Here is a 17,451-nt window from a genome sequence, read left to right on the forward strand (position 1 = left end):
AATTTCCCTTTTGTATTCTGTTTCGTCATATTAGGATATATATCGAGAGGGGGGGTGTGAAATAATACCCTTCTTTGTCATTGCACTATTTCCAGGTTCTAGAATAGAATTTGGTCAGGATTTGACATGAGTGAATATTTACCAAGCAAATGAATAAAAGATCTGAGTTACGTTTCTTAAAATGCTACACCAGTGACTTTCTCACTATAATGGGCCTTTATGGGTCTTAAATGTTGCTTGTTTCAGGGTGTTCAGTATATTAGTATTTCACTTTCCCTCGCTAAGATAAAAGTACAGATCTCATTGGGTCATTATGAGGACTGAATTATATGTAATGTATTTAGGCAGTTCCTAGAGCAATGTAAGCAACTGATAATGGTCGTAGTAACACTATCACAACAGTTTTGTGGGACAATGCCTTACTGAGAAGGGAAAGAATTGCCTCACTGTTCTATTCCAATATTTTTGGTGGATTTAGACACTTATTCTAGTTGATCTTACATTTTTCATCAGGAGTTTCATTTAGAAGTTATTACATTCCATTTTGCACTCTAATAAAGCTTCCCATCTGCTCATGTAGGTCCTCTTTTGTATCTTGGTGCATGTTATAGTTTTCTTCACGTAGATCCTAAGTAATTCTGACCAATTTATATGTTACATGTTACACTTTCTGGTGTTGATTTTCTCTTTCATTTAATTTTACTGTTTATAATTGATAATAGGGAAACTGGGGTTTTAAATATATTTATCTGATATTTGTTCCCCTTTTATGTGTTTGTTCTAGTCCTTTTTCATTTATATCTTTTGGATTTTCTTATCTTATACTTGTATAATGTGGAAATTATTTTTTCTTTCTTTTTTTAACTAGTATTTGAAGTATTACTTATTAGTTAGAATTGTGTAAATAATGTAGAGTCATAGAGTTTTAACAGATTTGTCTGGTTTTTTTTTTTGTTTTTGTTTTTTTTTTTTTTTTTTTTGTCCAATGCAGTGGGAACTCTCTAATATTTCTGTAAGTCACACCAAGTATTTGACTACCCATAGGTTCCAGATGCCTGGAACATGTAGTAAGTGAAGTAGACGACATCTCACACAATACTGTTTTTATCCTTTTTGGCATTACATTTTAATAAGTGGTTCTCGTCATTTTTATTTAAATTCAGGATATTATTTAAAATATGTATCAAAATTTGGACCTCAGGTAATACAGTTCTTACGTTGTTGAGTAATGCCTTTGTGTTTTGTTGTTGATGGTTGGGAGCTGGGAATTGAGCCTAGAGTCTTGAGTATGAAAGTACACCCCATCCCACAAAGTTATACTCCTCATCACCTCTCTGTTTTAAAGTTAGTGTGTAGGTAGGTTGGTTTCCTTGTATTTTGTAACCATATTGTTTGCATGGTGATGATCACTTCCTAATTGTGTACTTGAGCTTATTGTCTCTGTGCTTCCTTTTTATAAACTAGAGACATAAACCATCTTGATAGGCTGTAAGGATTAAATGTTGTGGTACATCTACACAATGGAGTACTACTCAGCTATTAGAAACAATGACTTTATGAAATTCCTAGGGAAATGGATGCATCTAGAGAATATCATCCTGAGTGAGGTAACCCAGTCACAAAAGAACAGACGTAATATGCAGTCACTGATAATTGGATACTAACCCCAGAAAGCTCTGAACACCCCAGAAACAACTCACAGGCCATATGTAGCTCAAAAGAAAAAAAAAGAAAAGAAAAGAAAAGAAAGAAAGAAAAAGAAAAAAAAAATAAGTGTATAGCACCCTCTCAGAGTGTGGCACACCTAGACCTTAAATCATTAATAACTCAAGAGCTTAGAAGATAGCCTTGTAGCAATTTTTGGTATTTAAAAATGTTTAATCTATACACACCAAGAAAACTTTGACTATTTCCATGTTATGTTTTATTTTACATGTACCTTATGCTTATGGTAACTAGTAAGATTTCAATGCATACTATCAAACCTTTAAAAAAAATAAAGCACTGACAAAAATATATTCATTTAGTTTTATGCCAAAATGCTTCTAAAAATCTGTACATGTATCTCTTTTTTAAAATAAAGTTGTAAGAAAAAATAAAACAAAAAAATGGATTAAATGATTTAGTGCATATAAAGTATCTACTACAGATTCATCGTTAATGTTACAGAAAGGTTTATGCTTATAGATGCTTGTTACTTCTGTTGTCTTTAGGAGAGTAGGTATGATCTCTTCATTCTTTATGATTTTGTCTTCACGTTACATTCCGAATGATGCCCCCTCCAAATTCCCCCTCTGACAGTCTCTCCCCCATCTCCCTTCTTCTCTTTTGAGAGACTGGAGGCCCCCTGTGTCATCCCCCCTCAGTGGCAGATCAAGTCCCTGAAAGGCTAAGCACTTCTTCTCCCACTGAGGCCAGACAAGGCAACCTAGTTAGGGGAACTGATTCTAAGTACAGGTGAAAGCTTTAGGGATAGCCCCCACTCCCATTGTTCAGAACCCATGAGAAGACCTAGCTACACATCTGATACGGTCATGTCAGGGGCCTAGGTCCAACCCATGAATGCATTTTGAATGGTGGTACAGTCTCTGAGAGCCCCAAGTGTCCAGGTTAATTGACTCTGTTGGTGTGAAGTTCCTATCTCTTGGCGCTGTCAATCCTTCCCCCAACTCTTCCATAGGAGTCCCCAAGCTCCATTCAGTGTTTGGCTGTGGGTCTCTGTATCTGTCTGAGTCAGATGCTGGGTGGAAGCTCTCAGAGGACAGCCATGCTAGGCTCCTGTCTGCGAGCATAACAGAGTATCATTACTAGAGTCAGAGATTAGTGCTTGCTCATGGGATGGTTCTCTAGTTACTTCTGTTATTAGTTGGCCATTGCCTCAGTCTTTTCTCCATCCCTTGTCCCTGCATTTTTGGTAGGCATGATAAATTTTGGGTTGAAAGTTCTACGGGTAGGTTGGTGTCCCTATTGCTCCATGAGGGTTCATGCCTTCCATATTCTCACTGCCATGAGTCTCAGCTGAGATCAGCCCCATTGTTTCTTAGGAGCCTCCCCTATCCCAGGTCTCTGGCTTCTACTCAAGATGCTCCCCTCTCCCTCGTCCCTGCCAGCTGTAGATTCCATTGATTTCCATGGCCATCTGGCATCTCCTCTGTCTCTCTCACACCTGATCCTGAAACCCACACATTGCCCTCTCCATTGCTCCTCTCACCCAGTTTCTTCCCTTTACCTGCTTCCTACAACTGTTTCATTCTCACTCTTAAATGGGGCTTTCTTCTTGTTTAGCTTATTTTGGTCTGTGGAGTGTAGCATGGGTATCCTGTATTTTATGGCTAATATCCACTTATAAGTGAGTATAGACCATGTATGTCTGTTTCGGTATGAGTTATCTCACTTAGGATGATATTCACATTTTCAATTCATTTGTCTGCAAAATTTATGATGTCTTTGTTTTTAATGCCTAAGTAATATTGTATTATATGGGTAGAATACTTTCTTTATCCATTCTTTAGTTGAGGAACATCTAGGTTGCTTTCAATTATTTCATTTATTTACAAATAAAACTGCTATGAGCATAGTTCAGCCAAGTGTTCTTGTGGTATAAAGGGGTGTCTTTTGGGTATATGCCCAGGAATGGTATAGCTAAGTCTTGAGGTGGACCTATAACCCAATTTTCTGAGAAAGCATTAAATTAGTTTCCAAAGTGGTTATATAAGTTTGCACTCCCACCAGCAATGAAGGACTGTTTCCCTAGTTCCACGTCCTTACCAGCATGTGCTATCACTTGAGTTTGTGATCTTAGCCATTCTGACTAGTGTGAAATGGAATCTCAGCATTATTTGATATGTATTTCTCTGATGACTAAGGACTTTGAACAGTTCTTGGTCATTTCTCTATTTAGAATTCTTTCTTTAGCTCGGTACCCCATTTTTAATTGGGTTATCTTGGTTGTTGGTGTCTAACTTCTTGAATTCTTTGTAAATTTTGGATATTAGCTCTTTGTCAGATGTTGAGTTGTTGAAGATCCTTTCCCAATCTGTAGGCTGCCATTTTGTCCTGATGACAGTGTCCTTTGCCTTTCAGAAGCTTTTCAGTTTCATGAGGTCTTATTTATCAATTACTGATTTTAGATCTCAAGCCATTGTCTATTCAGGAAGTTGTCTCCTGTACCAGTGAGTTCAAAGCTATTCTTTACTTTCTGGCTTATTAAGCTTAGTGTATCCAGTTTTACTTTGAGATCTTTGATCCACTTTGGACTTGAATGTTATGCAGGTTGATAGAAATGGATCTATTTGGATTCTTCTACATACAGGCATCCAATTAGACCAGCCCCATATATTGAAGGTACTTTCTTTTTTTCATTGTATGGTTTTGGCTGTTTTGTCAAAAATCATGTGTCCATAGGAGTGTAGGTTTATTTCAGTGTCTTTGATTTGATCTTATTGATCAACCTTTCTCTTTCTATACCAATACCATGCAATTTTTACTAGTATTGCAGTGTATTACAGCTTGAGGTCAGAGATGGTGATACCTCCAGAAGTTTATTTATTTATTTTTTTATTTGTTTGGGTTTTTTTGTTTTTTGTTTTTTTGTTTGTTTGTTTGTTTTTTTATTGTTCAGGATTGCTTTAGTGATCCTGGGTTTTTGTTTTTCTATATGTAGTTGAGAATTGCACTGTCAAGTTCTATAAAGAATTGTGTTGGAATTTTGATGGGGATTACACTGAATCTGTAAACTGCTATGGTAAGATGCACATTTTCACTATGTTAATCGTACAGATCCATGAGTATGGGAGATCTTTCCACCTTCTGATATCTGTCTCAGTTTCTTCCTTAAGTGACTTGAAGTCCGTATCATATGAGTCATTCACTCGTTTGGTTAGAGTTAAACCAAGATATTTTATATTATTTGTAGCTGTTGTAAAGGGAGTTGTTTCCCTGATTTCTTTCTCAGCCCATTTATCATTTGTATTAAGGAGGGCTATTGATTTTTTTGAGACTGTTATTTGTCAGATGACAAGTTGGCCCTGAGTACCACTGTTTCAATGGTCTGTGAAAAAGTGAGTCATCGGTGGTATGGGTGTAAAATTGTCAACTGTCTTTTCGTGAATAGGATTATTCATTCTGAATGCCCTATTTTATTGCATTTACTGTATATCATATATACATACAACTTGTTAATATCTATGCTTGGTGATATATTTTATTTGACTGTGTATAATTTAGATTAATAAACCATAGTTATTTTAAAAAGACTAGCAAAACCATACTTTATTGGTCAGTGTACTATATAGTCTGAGACTCTCTAAATGGATTTGCGTCATTTAGTTTAAATTTTTTCTGATTATTTCACTTTAAGAACAAATGTAATATACTTACCTATTAAAGGTGCCTTTCAAAAGAAAATAAGGTTAAAATCTAACCTTATAATATAAAAAATATTTAGAGTGTTTTTTAATCTTTTCACAAATTTTGTTCATATACAAGCAAAGAAATTTATAACCTAAAAAATAACTCAAAATAACTACACATCTTACCACCCCACTCTTATCTCTCAGACCCTCTCACTTGCTTCACTGTAATGGCCATCTATTTAGTGTCTTTGTTTCTTTTTTATTATTATTATTCTTTTCCTTTTTTCTCCCCACTTCATCCTCCATACATAGAGCAGAATTGTGGGACCTTTGGGACTGAAGTCCCACAGAGATTTCTGGTCAGAGATGTGAGGGACTCACTCAGCTGGGCAGGAGCTCAGGTGAACAAAGGAGGGAAAAACCAGTTTGGCTGCTTCTGCTGCTGCCACTGCCACAAGCCGCTGGGCCAGGCTGAACTGAGCCAGGGAGAGGCTCCTGCATGGGTTGTAAGAAGTTTCAGGAGAGGCAATCTCTTCCCAAATGGTGGTGTTAGCAGCTCTTAAAACAAAAGCTCTCAGGTGGCAGAATGATTCTTACATGTGTTTACTCTGGAGCAAACCCCCCATATATATACAGTTTTGAAATGGTTCAGAGTCTGACAACCGGCACTTCCAATTGGCTTGGCCTGAGGGTTTGGGAAGACCTTGTCTACATATTTGTGGGTGGTCCTGCTTCTGCCCGGAGCTTACGTGACCTGCAGAGGCGGGACTTGGGGCTTATGGCAATGTGAAGATTCCTGATTTTCGGGAGACTAGGAAGCTTCCTACCATCTCACTTATTGTTCCCGGGGCTTCACTTATCTCGACTGAGACCCAGGGGATCTTTCACAGCCTAAGTCCCACATGGCGTGATCCATTTAACATGTATGACAATGCCTGGCCATGTTTCTCTGCTCAGAAGCGTACAGCTCTTTTCCTCCCATACAAAGACGTCTCAGGCTTCATCCCTTCATGTCTCTCTCTCTCTCTTTTTTTTTTTTTTTCCAGCCTTTTATTTTCATTGATTACTTGGGAATTTCACGTAGTGCACTGCAATCATGCTCACTTCCCAGACCTCCAAGCTCCATCCTATAATGAAAGATCTGCCTCTTCCTTTCTACTCCCACATCCTTTGTGTGGCATAATGGTGTTGGAGGATAGAAATAAGCAGAGATAAAGAAGGCAGTTAGGTGACTGGCCTCTCTTAGCTTTCTACATCATCAGCAGCAACATGTTTAGATGTTAGGATCTGATTTCAAGTGAACCTTATTACCCTGAAGATGTATATGAAGGGAAAAAATGAACTTGAGCATTCTTGGAGAGGTTGTTGATTTTTAAAGGGCCATACATTGCACACTGCAGTGTTTAATTGCTTAAGTTAACATTCCCACTGTGATGTCACTGAATTTCTGAACTCTGGGAGGCTTTTTGTCCCCATTTCTTGAGCAACTGGGATTACAGATATGCACCACTGTGCCACCTCAACCTCTACCCTACAAAGTAGAAAATGAGCAAAACTCAGTGCTGTAGTACTAACTCTATTATAGAGTATTGATGCTAAGTAACTTATGATAAGAGAAAGTCATATTCTATGTTTCTATGTAATCCATCTTAATAAGTATGTTTGCGTAATTTTGTATGTCTGTGTGTATAACAGACTTAGAGGGCTTTGGAAACATGTCTTAGTTCGAAGGTTTGATAAATTTTGTGATGTGTCCTATTTGCTTTGCCAGACACTCTGTTAATATTTAACTTTCTGACCATTCCAGCAAGAGTATGTGGTGTTTCCACTTCCTAGATGTTGAAATTGAAGTTTTATAAGATAGGGCCCAAAACAATATTTACTACATTCGGATTTAGACTCAGGTCAGCTAGTTATGATGATATAGATAAATTTATAAAAATACATAAGATCTTAGAAAAAAATTACTCTAAAAGCTTGGCTTCTTCAACTGAAAACACTGAAATGTCTTTACCACTAACTCTTGTTCTGATCTGTTCATTAGGAGTATCCCACAGATAAGTCTGTGCATTTTTGAGAGCAGTCTGGGTTATTGTTAACAGTTTGAGCATGTTTACCTCTTTTTTTTTCCTTTTTGGAAAAAAAAAAAAATGTCTGGAGTGAGAAATGAGAATGGGATGACAGACATCTCAGTAAGGATGCCTTCCTGTTGCTTAGCAGCAGGCAAGAAAACCAAGAGTGTTTTTTAAAAGTTGGACTTATAAATGGAACACCTGCATCCAGTTTTGATTGCCTCACTTCAAGAACGATAGAGCATAAATTGAAAGAATCTGAAGAAGTGAAAAAACTGATTATAGGTTTTGTGGGGAACTAGTATATGTCAGTAATCCACAAGTACAGTTCCGCAGCTGTTTACCCGCAGAGTAGGCTGTGTCAACAGTTCCAAGGACACCTTTGCCTACATCTTGATGAACTAGCATGCAAGAAAAGTAGTTGATCTTCACTTCTGTTGGAGGAGAGGGTGCCTGCTTTCTTTTTCATATGCCACTCTAAAGTAAAACCTCATACCAGCCTCTTGGTAAAAGTGCCTTAATTTTTTTTTTTTCACAAAAGACAGGTGAATTTTTCTTTCAGAAGCAGTGTAATTTGATTTGGTGCCATCAACTTGCTTTTTGGCATATAGATATGGTAGTCCCCTAACTCCTCTCTTACCTACTTTTAAAATATATTGTGTGCTAGCAGGCACAGTTCAGCTAACAAACAGCCACAGACTATAAAGCCAGGTAAGGGAATGAATAGCCTCTTGCTTAGCAGAGCCAATGCTGATGGCTAACATCAAGAGTTGAAATTAGTAGGAAGAAATACTTTTGCCTGCCTATGTTGAGTAATGCAGGCTGCCATTAGCTCTCATCTGAAATGTCGTCTATTTCAGGAGGTTAGTTTATCTGAACACGAGGCAGAGGGCTATTATAATTTGGCCCCATTTGGTGGCATTCTTTGGTGAAGGTTTGAGGGGTATAGCCTTGCTGGGGTTTGAGAACTGAAATTCGAGTCCTACTTGTAGTTTGCTCTCCATTGCTGTGATAAACACCATAATCAAAGTAACTTGCTTGGCATATACATCCCATTCACAGTTCATATCTGAGAGGAGTCGGGACAGGACCTGAACCTGAAACCTGGCAGCAGGAACTGACACAGAAGCCATGGAGGAAAGCTGTCCATGGAGGAAAGCTGTTTATTGGATCATTTCCATGGCACACTCAGCTTGCTTTCCTATACAACCTATGGCCACACACACACACACACACACACACACACACACACATACACACACACATACACACACTGGGTACTGTTTCCAGATAAATTCTTCAGACCAGACTGTCTTAGCTGAGCATCATTTAAATCAGTGGTTCTCAACTTGTGGGCCACAGTGCCTTGGGGTCAAATGACCCTTTCACATAGGTCACATATCAGATGTTTACATTAAGATTCATAACAGTATCAATATTGTAGTTATGAAGTAGCCATGAAATAACTCTATGGTTGGGGTCCCTACAACTTGAGGGCTTGTATTAAAGGGTCACTGCATTAGGAAGATTGAAAGCCACTGGTTTAGATATAATGTCAAACAACATATGTTTCAGATTTCTCTTTTAAGCTTTGGTAATAGTCTAATTTCTTATTCTTTGATAGAAATGTAATTTATATATTCGGTATATTGAGAAGTCCAACCATTGTGTAAATGGCCATGTCTTTTTTTTTTTAACTGCAACTCTATGATTTCATTCATATGAGTTGTAAAAGAAATTGATCAGTTTGCTTATCTATAAGAAAAGATGAATTCAAGTTTTTATGGTGGGTGAGATTTACCATGGGGTGTAAGTTCTGATAGGAGAGAGTTAAGCAAGACATATGTGTAAATATGTAGTCTCAGATTGTGCTTCTGTATACGTGCAGGTTATTGGAATGTGGCAAGTGTCTGAATGTTGTACTGAAATTGGTACTTCATATTCTGAGTCTCTGATTTAGAATAGGTGTGCATACATGTCTGTAGTTGGGTTTAGAGAACATTCCTTTTTCCTACTAAAGGCCTGGGTGAACTTTATTTATATCATGATCTTTAATCAGAAGTCTAATTTTCCCACCACAATAGTGATTGATCTTAAAATTCAGTTTGTAAAAGGTAATATTTTCCGTTTGTGGTTATGTTACATATTTGAAGTGTATAAAGAGAATAATTTGTAGTAGAAACATGTTAAATAAATTCAAATATTTACTCCTTCTTCAAATTAACTGCATTTGGTACTCAAAAAAAAAGAGTTTATAGAAATTCATGTGTATGTTTGAATTTTAAACTGAATGACTGTGTCCTTCGGATTCCTTCAAAAATATCTGCATCTAAATTTGTGAATTTTTATTTGATGAATACAGTTTAATAAAATCCAAATTTATTACTTGGAGATTTTGCCCTGAAGTCTTTGGGGGTATATTATGGTCAGTGAAATGACAGTTGCTTGTGATCAGAGTGCCATTAGTCCATAGTCTAGGCAGTCTCTGTCTGTAATCCATAAGCTTGCCCTTTATCAATATGCTTTCTAGGAATCATGCTTTAGAGTAGAGAATACTGATTTGAATCCAATCTTCCAATATTGAGTGTGTATTGGAGGTTGTATTGTTTTTATTATAGATAAGCAACAATTAATTTTTAACACTAAGCTTATAAGGGGGAGTGTCAACTAGTATAACAGTTATAAGCCTACATTACCATACTAAAGGAAACAAAATGTACTGAACACAACCAGAAGGTGCATGGTATTCCTAGGTAACTCTACTGAGCCGTAATTCTAGATCCTCTGAAAGTCATATGAGTATAAATGTCTTCAGAGGCGGCATTTCTTAAGATACTGTCAGTGAAGATTTGAATCCATGCCTTCTTTTACCTGCTAATAAATGTCTTACAACAGAATGTCATTAGTAATCATTCTCTGTGGCCGTGTAAGACTTCATGTCCGCTTAGACCAAAATTTCACATCTATTACCTGTTTTTGACCTGTCAGTGCTTTCCTTGAAGTTACATGTTTAACAAGTAACCATCACAACTTCTGACTATTTGGGAGCCTCACTGAGAACACTATTAGTAAATTGGCTGAAGAAACAAAAGAGGAAGGCAGCCATGAACTGAGTCTGAGAAGGAGCCTTCTCACCTTTTTACTAGAATATGGTATTTTGTCTTGATTCCTTAACATCAAGCAAGGTGTAGTTTTTTTGCCTGATTGCATTTTCTTTTTCTCTCTGTTCACAACCTTTTACACTACATTGTAATTTACTCCTTTACTTCGTATTGTATCAATAGTCATGCGATCTACATGAATATTTAATTACATATTTGTTCTTATTATTTGGTACTGCATCTTGAAACTGTATAGGGACCAATAATGGGCCATTAAATTCTGAAGCTGCTGGTTTTGTGTCGGTTTTAGGTAGAATGTAGAAGAATTCTTTTCTTAACATAGACAGTGCTAAAATATTTCTTGTAGAAGTTTATTTACCACAACATCTAGGAAGGTCTAGTTTACCTGTAAGTTGTAGCTTGCCAACTCTTACCCTAAATGGCTGAGTCTCCCCAAATCTGATCATCTTCTACATGAACACTTAGTTTCTCTTCCTTGCTTCAATATTAGCCGAAGTTCCTTCATTCTAAATATGAGGATATAGACAAAGGCTGCTCTGCTATTTCTGTGAGAACATGTGTTTCCATGGTGGAGATTGTAAGGTGATACGGTGGATATAGTCCCTTAGCCTAGGCCTGGCTTGTGACCACTTAGCCCTGGGGAGAACACTGAGAATCGGGTCATTTACATTTGCTGCTTCCCTGGTGTAGCCCAGCCTCTGGTTTATCTGCTTTAGCTCCTAGTTAGTCCCTCGAAGCATCTCCTCCTTTGTCATCATTCCTGTCCTACATCGCAGCCCGTAATGGGATGTCTCCATCAAATCTCTACTCTCAGAGTTCAGGGAACCTCTAGGAAGAGTAGTGGAAAGAGTGTAAGGGCCAGAGTGGATAGAGGGCACCAAGGAAACAAGGCCCTCTGAGTCAGCATGAGCAAAGGCCTTATGAACTCACAGAGACTGAAGCAGCGTGTGTGGTGCCCGCACCACGAACAGCTAAGGCCTGGTAGGGTTTGAAAGAAAGACACAACTCAATTACTCCTGTTACCAGAAAATGCTTTACTCCATCTCCAAGAAATCCAACTGCCTTCAACTGGCTCCAGCTCCGGATATATATTTACAAAGGTAGTTATGAAGGCAGTATGCAAATTCCCTAGCTGCTGTGTGGAGACGTCACCCCCTGGGGCCTCTATCCTGAGGTAGCAAAAAGCAGGAACAGAAGCAGGTGTGGAGTGGGCTTGTGACTGGGCATTAGTATTACAAGGGAAGGTGTGTTTTCCCAAAGTCTAGGCATGCAAGTGGCCAGTTCAGCTAACCCTTAGCAGATGGGGGTTGGGCATAACTTCCAACGAGCGTGTACAGGGCTTGCACCAAGTTTTCTGCATGTGTATCATGATCTCCGATCTAGTGTTTTTATGGGAGTCCTGAGTGTGCAAACAAGTGGGTCTCTGATTCTTGTGTCTTCTCTTGGGTTCTTTTTTATTGCTGTTGGTGATTCATCTCGTCCCTCCTGCTTGAGAGTGGAGTGACATTGGGAACACCATCATACCCTCCAGGGTAGGCTTATGTTCAGAAGTACTCGGCCAACATACAGTGGACAACACAGAGGTTTGCTGTGTGGTTTTATTTAGTTAGAGTTTGATGTGTTTTGTCTGTTTATTTTGAATATAGTTTTATTTTGTTTTCTTGGTTAGTTTTTGGGTTTTTTTTTTTTTTTTGTTTGTTTGTTTTTTAAGAAAGAACTTTAAGTTGTGTGGGTAAAGAGAGGAAGAGGATCTGGAAAGACTTGGGGAAAGGAAAGAATATAATCAAAATATATTTAAAGATTGTTTTCTATAATAAAAAAGAGGGAAATTTTGTTGAGAGAAAGAATGCATTAAGGTGTTTCTAGATTAAACTCTTGGTTCACAAGTGTGTTGGGCAGGATGAAGAGATGTCTGGCTGAAAGCATTTAACTTAAGGGGCAAAGAGCATTTGTTGCTCTTGCAGAGGGCCTGGGATTTGATGGTTCACAACCCTCTGTTAACACGATTTCAGGAGAGCCAGTTCCCTCTTCTGGCTTCTGCAAATACCAGGCACACTTGTAGTGTACCATATATTCAAGTAAGCATTTACACACATATAATAAAATAAATTAGCATAAAATAAGTAATAAATTATCTTTTAATGAGTTAGGAGGATGTGCTATTAGGCTTGTGCCCTAAAGTTAGTTTCTTCCTGGAGCATCACCACTAACAAAGGATGGAAGGATTGTAAGAGCCAGAGGTTGTGCTATGAAACAATGTCTTCATGAACTCAGTCTATATGGTTCCTGCACAGAGCCTATACAGGAGCAAGAAATAGTTAATCAGTATAGATGGAGAAGTGACTCAACAAGTCTCACTCCTAACAGAAGTGCTGTTGGCAGTTGATGGCTGCTGTGGGAGGGCCAGTTTTCTTTAAGAATCTGGACTCTTTGTGTCCAGATTTTTTTTTTTCCAATAGATGGTCTGCACACATGCACATCATATAGACAGTTAAGTTGATTTAATGGATTCATCTCTGAGTCCATCTCAAACAATTCCAAGAGAACATTACTGTCCCATCCTGGGTTTGGATACTCAGATCTGAGTGATGATGGGTTTCCAGGCTATGGAATGAGAGTCTTAAAGAAAGGATTCATGCCCACAGAGATACCCAAATGGCCATATTCTATGTGTTATGGTCAGAACTGAACTAGGTTTCCTGCTGGCTCTACAGTGACCACAGGACTCCTGCAGAGTCGGACCTGCACACATTTATTAGAAGTCCTGGTCCTAAAGAGAATGAATTCCTGGTCTTAGAGAGGAGCTGTCCACGAGGCATTAAGAAATAAAAAGTAGAGGTAAGGAGTGAGTTCCAAGAAGTAAATGAAAACAGCTATTAAAAACAAGCTGGAGCTGGGCGTGGTGGTGCATAACCCCAGCACTTGGAAGGCAGAGACAGCAGAGCTTTTGGGGCCAGCCTGGTCTACATGGCAAGTTCCAGGAGAGCCAGTACAACACAGTTAGATCCCGTCTCAAGCAAAACCTGGAAATTAACAATATAAACAACAAGGCTGAACAACAAACCCACATACTTGTAAAAAAATGAACTGATTTGAAGTCTAAGAGATAAATGATACTTTCTTGGAATTTTCAAATTAATAAATGAGATGAATTCCAAATGGTATTCAAAGAATAAATTGCTGAGGATTTAAAACATAAATTTATAGCAGTACCTGATGTTCAGTATCTATAAATAAACAGACTCCTCAAAATGAACCCTGTTCATTTAATAAATGTCATACTCAGTCTATCAATCACTGTATTGTTCCCATCATTATATTTCAGTTATCCCAAAACAAACTACATTTACCATCTCACTCAGGTCTATGACTGGGAGTTCCTCGTGGTACTTTTGGCTCCAAGGGAACCCAAAGAAGGCCTCAAGAAGGACTGCAGCAGGTTTTCAGCTAGGGTTCTGTTCATCCCAAAGCTGACTGTGTCTGGAGAACCACCTACCAGGCTCACCCCCTGGGATCCTACAGAATTCTGCAGGCCTTGGGTCTCTCTCTTGTTCTGATCAAGCCTTAAACTGATTAGATGGCACATTGGGAGGGCAGTCTGCTCCATCCACTTATTCCAGTGTTAGCCTTGTCCGTGGGTAATGTTTGATCAGATGCCTGTGAACCCTGTCATATCCCATCACCAGGCACCTCCACTGCACACGATTTGTTCAGAACACGTTCCTCTGACAAGAAAAAGTCAGCTCTGTGCCTGGAAGCGGGGTGTCTGTGACAACATGTGAACGTATTTTTCAGACCACCACAAACACTGGTACTTAGAAGAGTCTAGTGTTTATCGAGCAGAAGTTACAGAAGAGGGGAAGTAGGAGGGTCAGAGTAACACTGGGAGTGAAAATTACTATAGACAGTACGAACTCGTTAAAAGAACACAGTACATTAGTGAAGACAAATGTGGCGTGGTTGCACTGTTGGCTGATGCAGGGAAGTACTTCAGAGATCCTTAAAGGTAACTTGTGTTGATGTGGCTTGTCTACTGTTCACATTCTAAAAATGACATAAGACGGTTTTACACACACCACCACATTGTATTAGAAACAAGGTATAAGACCAAGCTAAACTTTTACTCAGCTTTAAAAAACACTCAGTGGGTAACAGACTGACGTCTATTATTTTCTAATGCTTTTTGTAATTAGCATTTATTTTGTTTTAAGTGATTTTACTTTGTAGGAAGTACTTCATTATCATATTCCTATTAAGAATTATCTGCAGTTCAGCCAGACCTTCTTCCCTCTCTCAGCGATCTTTTTTCCTTTTTGAATTCATGTAAAATTTAATAATTTGTTAATAGATTAATTTGTTACAAAAACAATTTAGGTTCAGTGTTAATAAAAGAGAAACTAGAATGTCCTTTTCCTTTTTGTTTTACAGTTTTTGACAGTAGGCATGTCATCACATGAGTTGGTGAATTGGCACTTTAAATATATTTTAGGGGTTTGTAGTTTGGTCCCGTGGCTAAGAGCATTTGATGCACACGTGTGAGGACTTAAGTTGAAACCTCTGTACCTATGTAAACAGCAGAGCATTGCTGCATGTGCTTGGAACCCCAGCACTGAGGTAGAACAAGGAGAAGGCAGGCAGATCCCAGGAGCTCTCTGGACAGCCAGTCTAGCTGAAATACCGAGCTTCTATTCAGTGACAGACCCTGTCTCACAGGAGTAAGGTGGGGATCAGGAATTGAGGAAGAATATGAAAACCTTCTCTGGCCTCATTGTGAACATTTGTGGGCATATGGGCGCGCGCGCGCGCGCGCGCACACACACACACACACACACCTAAATGTATGTTAGTTATCGTGACTATACAGCTGTCTAGCATGCCTTTGGATGTTTAGTGGTCATACATTTTCATTACAGAGGATAAATGGGATTAAATGGCAGAAACATGACTAGAAAGTGCATGTTAGATATGATTCCGTCAGCATCTGCTACTGACAGGTGCTCAATGGCTGTTGGTATCTTTGTCAGCAAAGAGAATCCTTTGACATTAAAGTCACCAGCTCAGCCCTGATTTGGGGTGACTCTATTGGCAGTTCCATCAGACTGCAGCTGATCAGTGAATGTCAGAGCTGCCGCTGCTCTTCAGAAGTGTCACCAGCCCCTTGGGGGTTACCCCCCCCACCCCCCACCCCTGTCACTCTGGCTCATACACTCTCTAGTTGTAGCTCTCAATCTCTCCCCCATTGCTCTTAAACAGACTCCAAATGCTTACCTGAGACATAGCTGATAGGCCATGGGGAATACAGATGTCTTTAGACTATGTAAAACCGTTCTAAGTGGTGACTTACATGGCGACCGCTAATGATTACCTTGAAACCAAGCCAGTCAATGGTGGGAGCACCTGGGGACTCATTAAATGGCATTTGTGGACTCTGTAACCTAGGTTTTCAGCTGTATTTCAGGGAAAGCAGTGACAGCCTTTAATGTCTAATTGACCCCTTCTCTTTGTTTCACGCTCATTCACGTTCCGCCTTTGCCCGTGACGTGCTCCCTGACGGCAGCAAACAGCACTGCTGAGCATTCTGAACTTCTGTGCAGAGCTTCAGCACCTCAGCCTGGGCAGCTGTGTGATGGTAAGCGCGGGAAAATTCTTCATGCTCAATGGCTTGTCGCTCTTTTTGTTCCCATGGGTGGGGTTTACCTGACCCACCCCACCACATACATCTCCAGATACTTTTACCCCACGTTCACACCTTTTCCCCCCCTTAAATTGGAGGGTGTGCCTTTGGAGGACTTAACTTTACCACGAACACGGGGAGTATAGTGGGATGGGGAAAGCACTGTCAGGCTGTTTACCTGTCTGCGTGCTCTAGTGAGACTGATGCTCAGAGATATGATAGAACCCAAGTGTGTTGCTACTGTGGGTTTTTTTTTTTTTTACTCCTTGGTCAGGCACAATACAAAGACTGATGCCTGTATTAGGACTCAGTTTGGTTTATTTGATTTATTTGTCTCTTTTAAAAGTTTACTACTCTGAAATTCAGAGGCCTGACTCTTAGAAAACTTCACCAGGCCTTTAAGATTTAAACTGCGGCTTTATATGTCTATAGAGGAGGTAATGAGAAAAGTAAAATTTGTTTAATCAAAATTACATAATACATGATTTATAAATTATTCTGAGACTTAGGGGACAGTTGAACTGTTGGGATCTGTGTGTGCACACCTACACATGCACAGAAGTGCGTCTTCCCGTGGAGCAATCCATTGTTACATCTTCCGATACCTACAACCAAAGCAGATGTAAATGATTCCCAGACTTCTCCAACATTGCACCCACTTATCCCGAGCCGTAAAGAAGACAGTCAGAGAAATCTGGTCTTTTAGTTTTGGATCCTAATCGGACATCTTTATGGTTTCTCATTTGCTTCAAAGCTGTCCAGAATTGACAGTATAGCCTAGAGAAACCTTTTATGGGGATGTATGTAAGATAATTCTACATCTTGTATTCCGGAATCCCAGAGCTTAGGTCCTGTGAAGTGCAAGCATGGACCGGACCCAAACAGTCCATGGGTCAGTCTTGGGAACCTGCTACATTCACATACAAGTCCAGTTCTTACCTTTGTAGCTACTTTGTAGTCTACTTTGGAGCCCTCTAGTAGCTGTTCTGGAGGATCCCAGTGGCCCGTGATAGCAGTTTCTATGACAACAGACCAGTTGCTTGACTCATTACATATTGCTAGCCAGCCCCACTAAGATTGGTAAGGGCCCTATTTAATTTTACTCAAAATATTCTATGGTTTGCTATTACAACCCACTCTTAAATTGGAGCATCATTTTCTGGGAAACCAGGCCTCTGGCCACAGCTTGAGTTGGAATTTGTGTGTGTGTGTCTGTGTGTATGTCTGTG

General features: G+C 39.2%; 1 protein-coding gene across 1 annotated transcript in view; it reads left to right on the top strand.

Moving 5' to 3' along the window:
* The window catches only part of FBXL4 (F-box and leucine rich repeat protein 4), a 70,140-nt gene that overhangs the window by 42,765 nt on the left and 9,924 nt on the right, over nucleotides 1-17,451 (top strand). Inside the window, exon 7 of the mRNA XM_080938547.1 lies at nucleotides 16,106-16,177. Within this exon, the coding sequence (XP_080794673.1) occupies nucleotides 16,106-16,177 (72 nt within the window). The remainder of the gene's footprint in view (nucleotides 1-16,105; nucleotides 16,178-17,451) is intronic.

The sequence above is a fragment of the Micromys minutus genome (assembly GCF_963924665.1).
Source record: "Micromys minutus genome assembly, chromosome: 26".
NCBI lineage: Eukaryota > Metazoa > Chordata > Mammalia > Rodentia > Muridae > Micromys > Micromys minutus.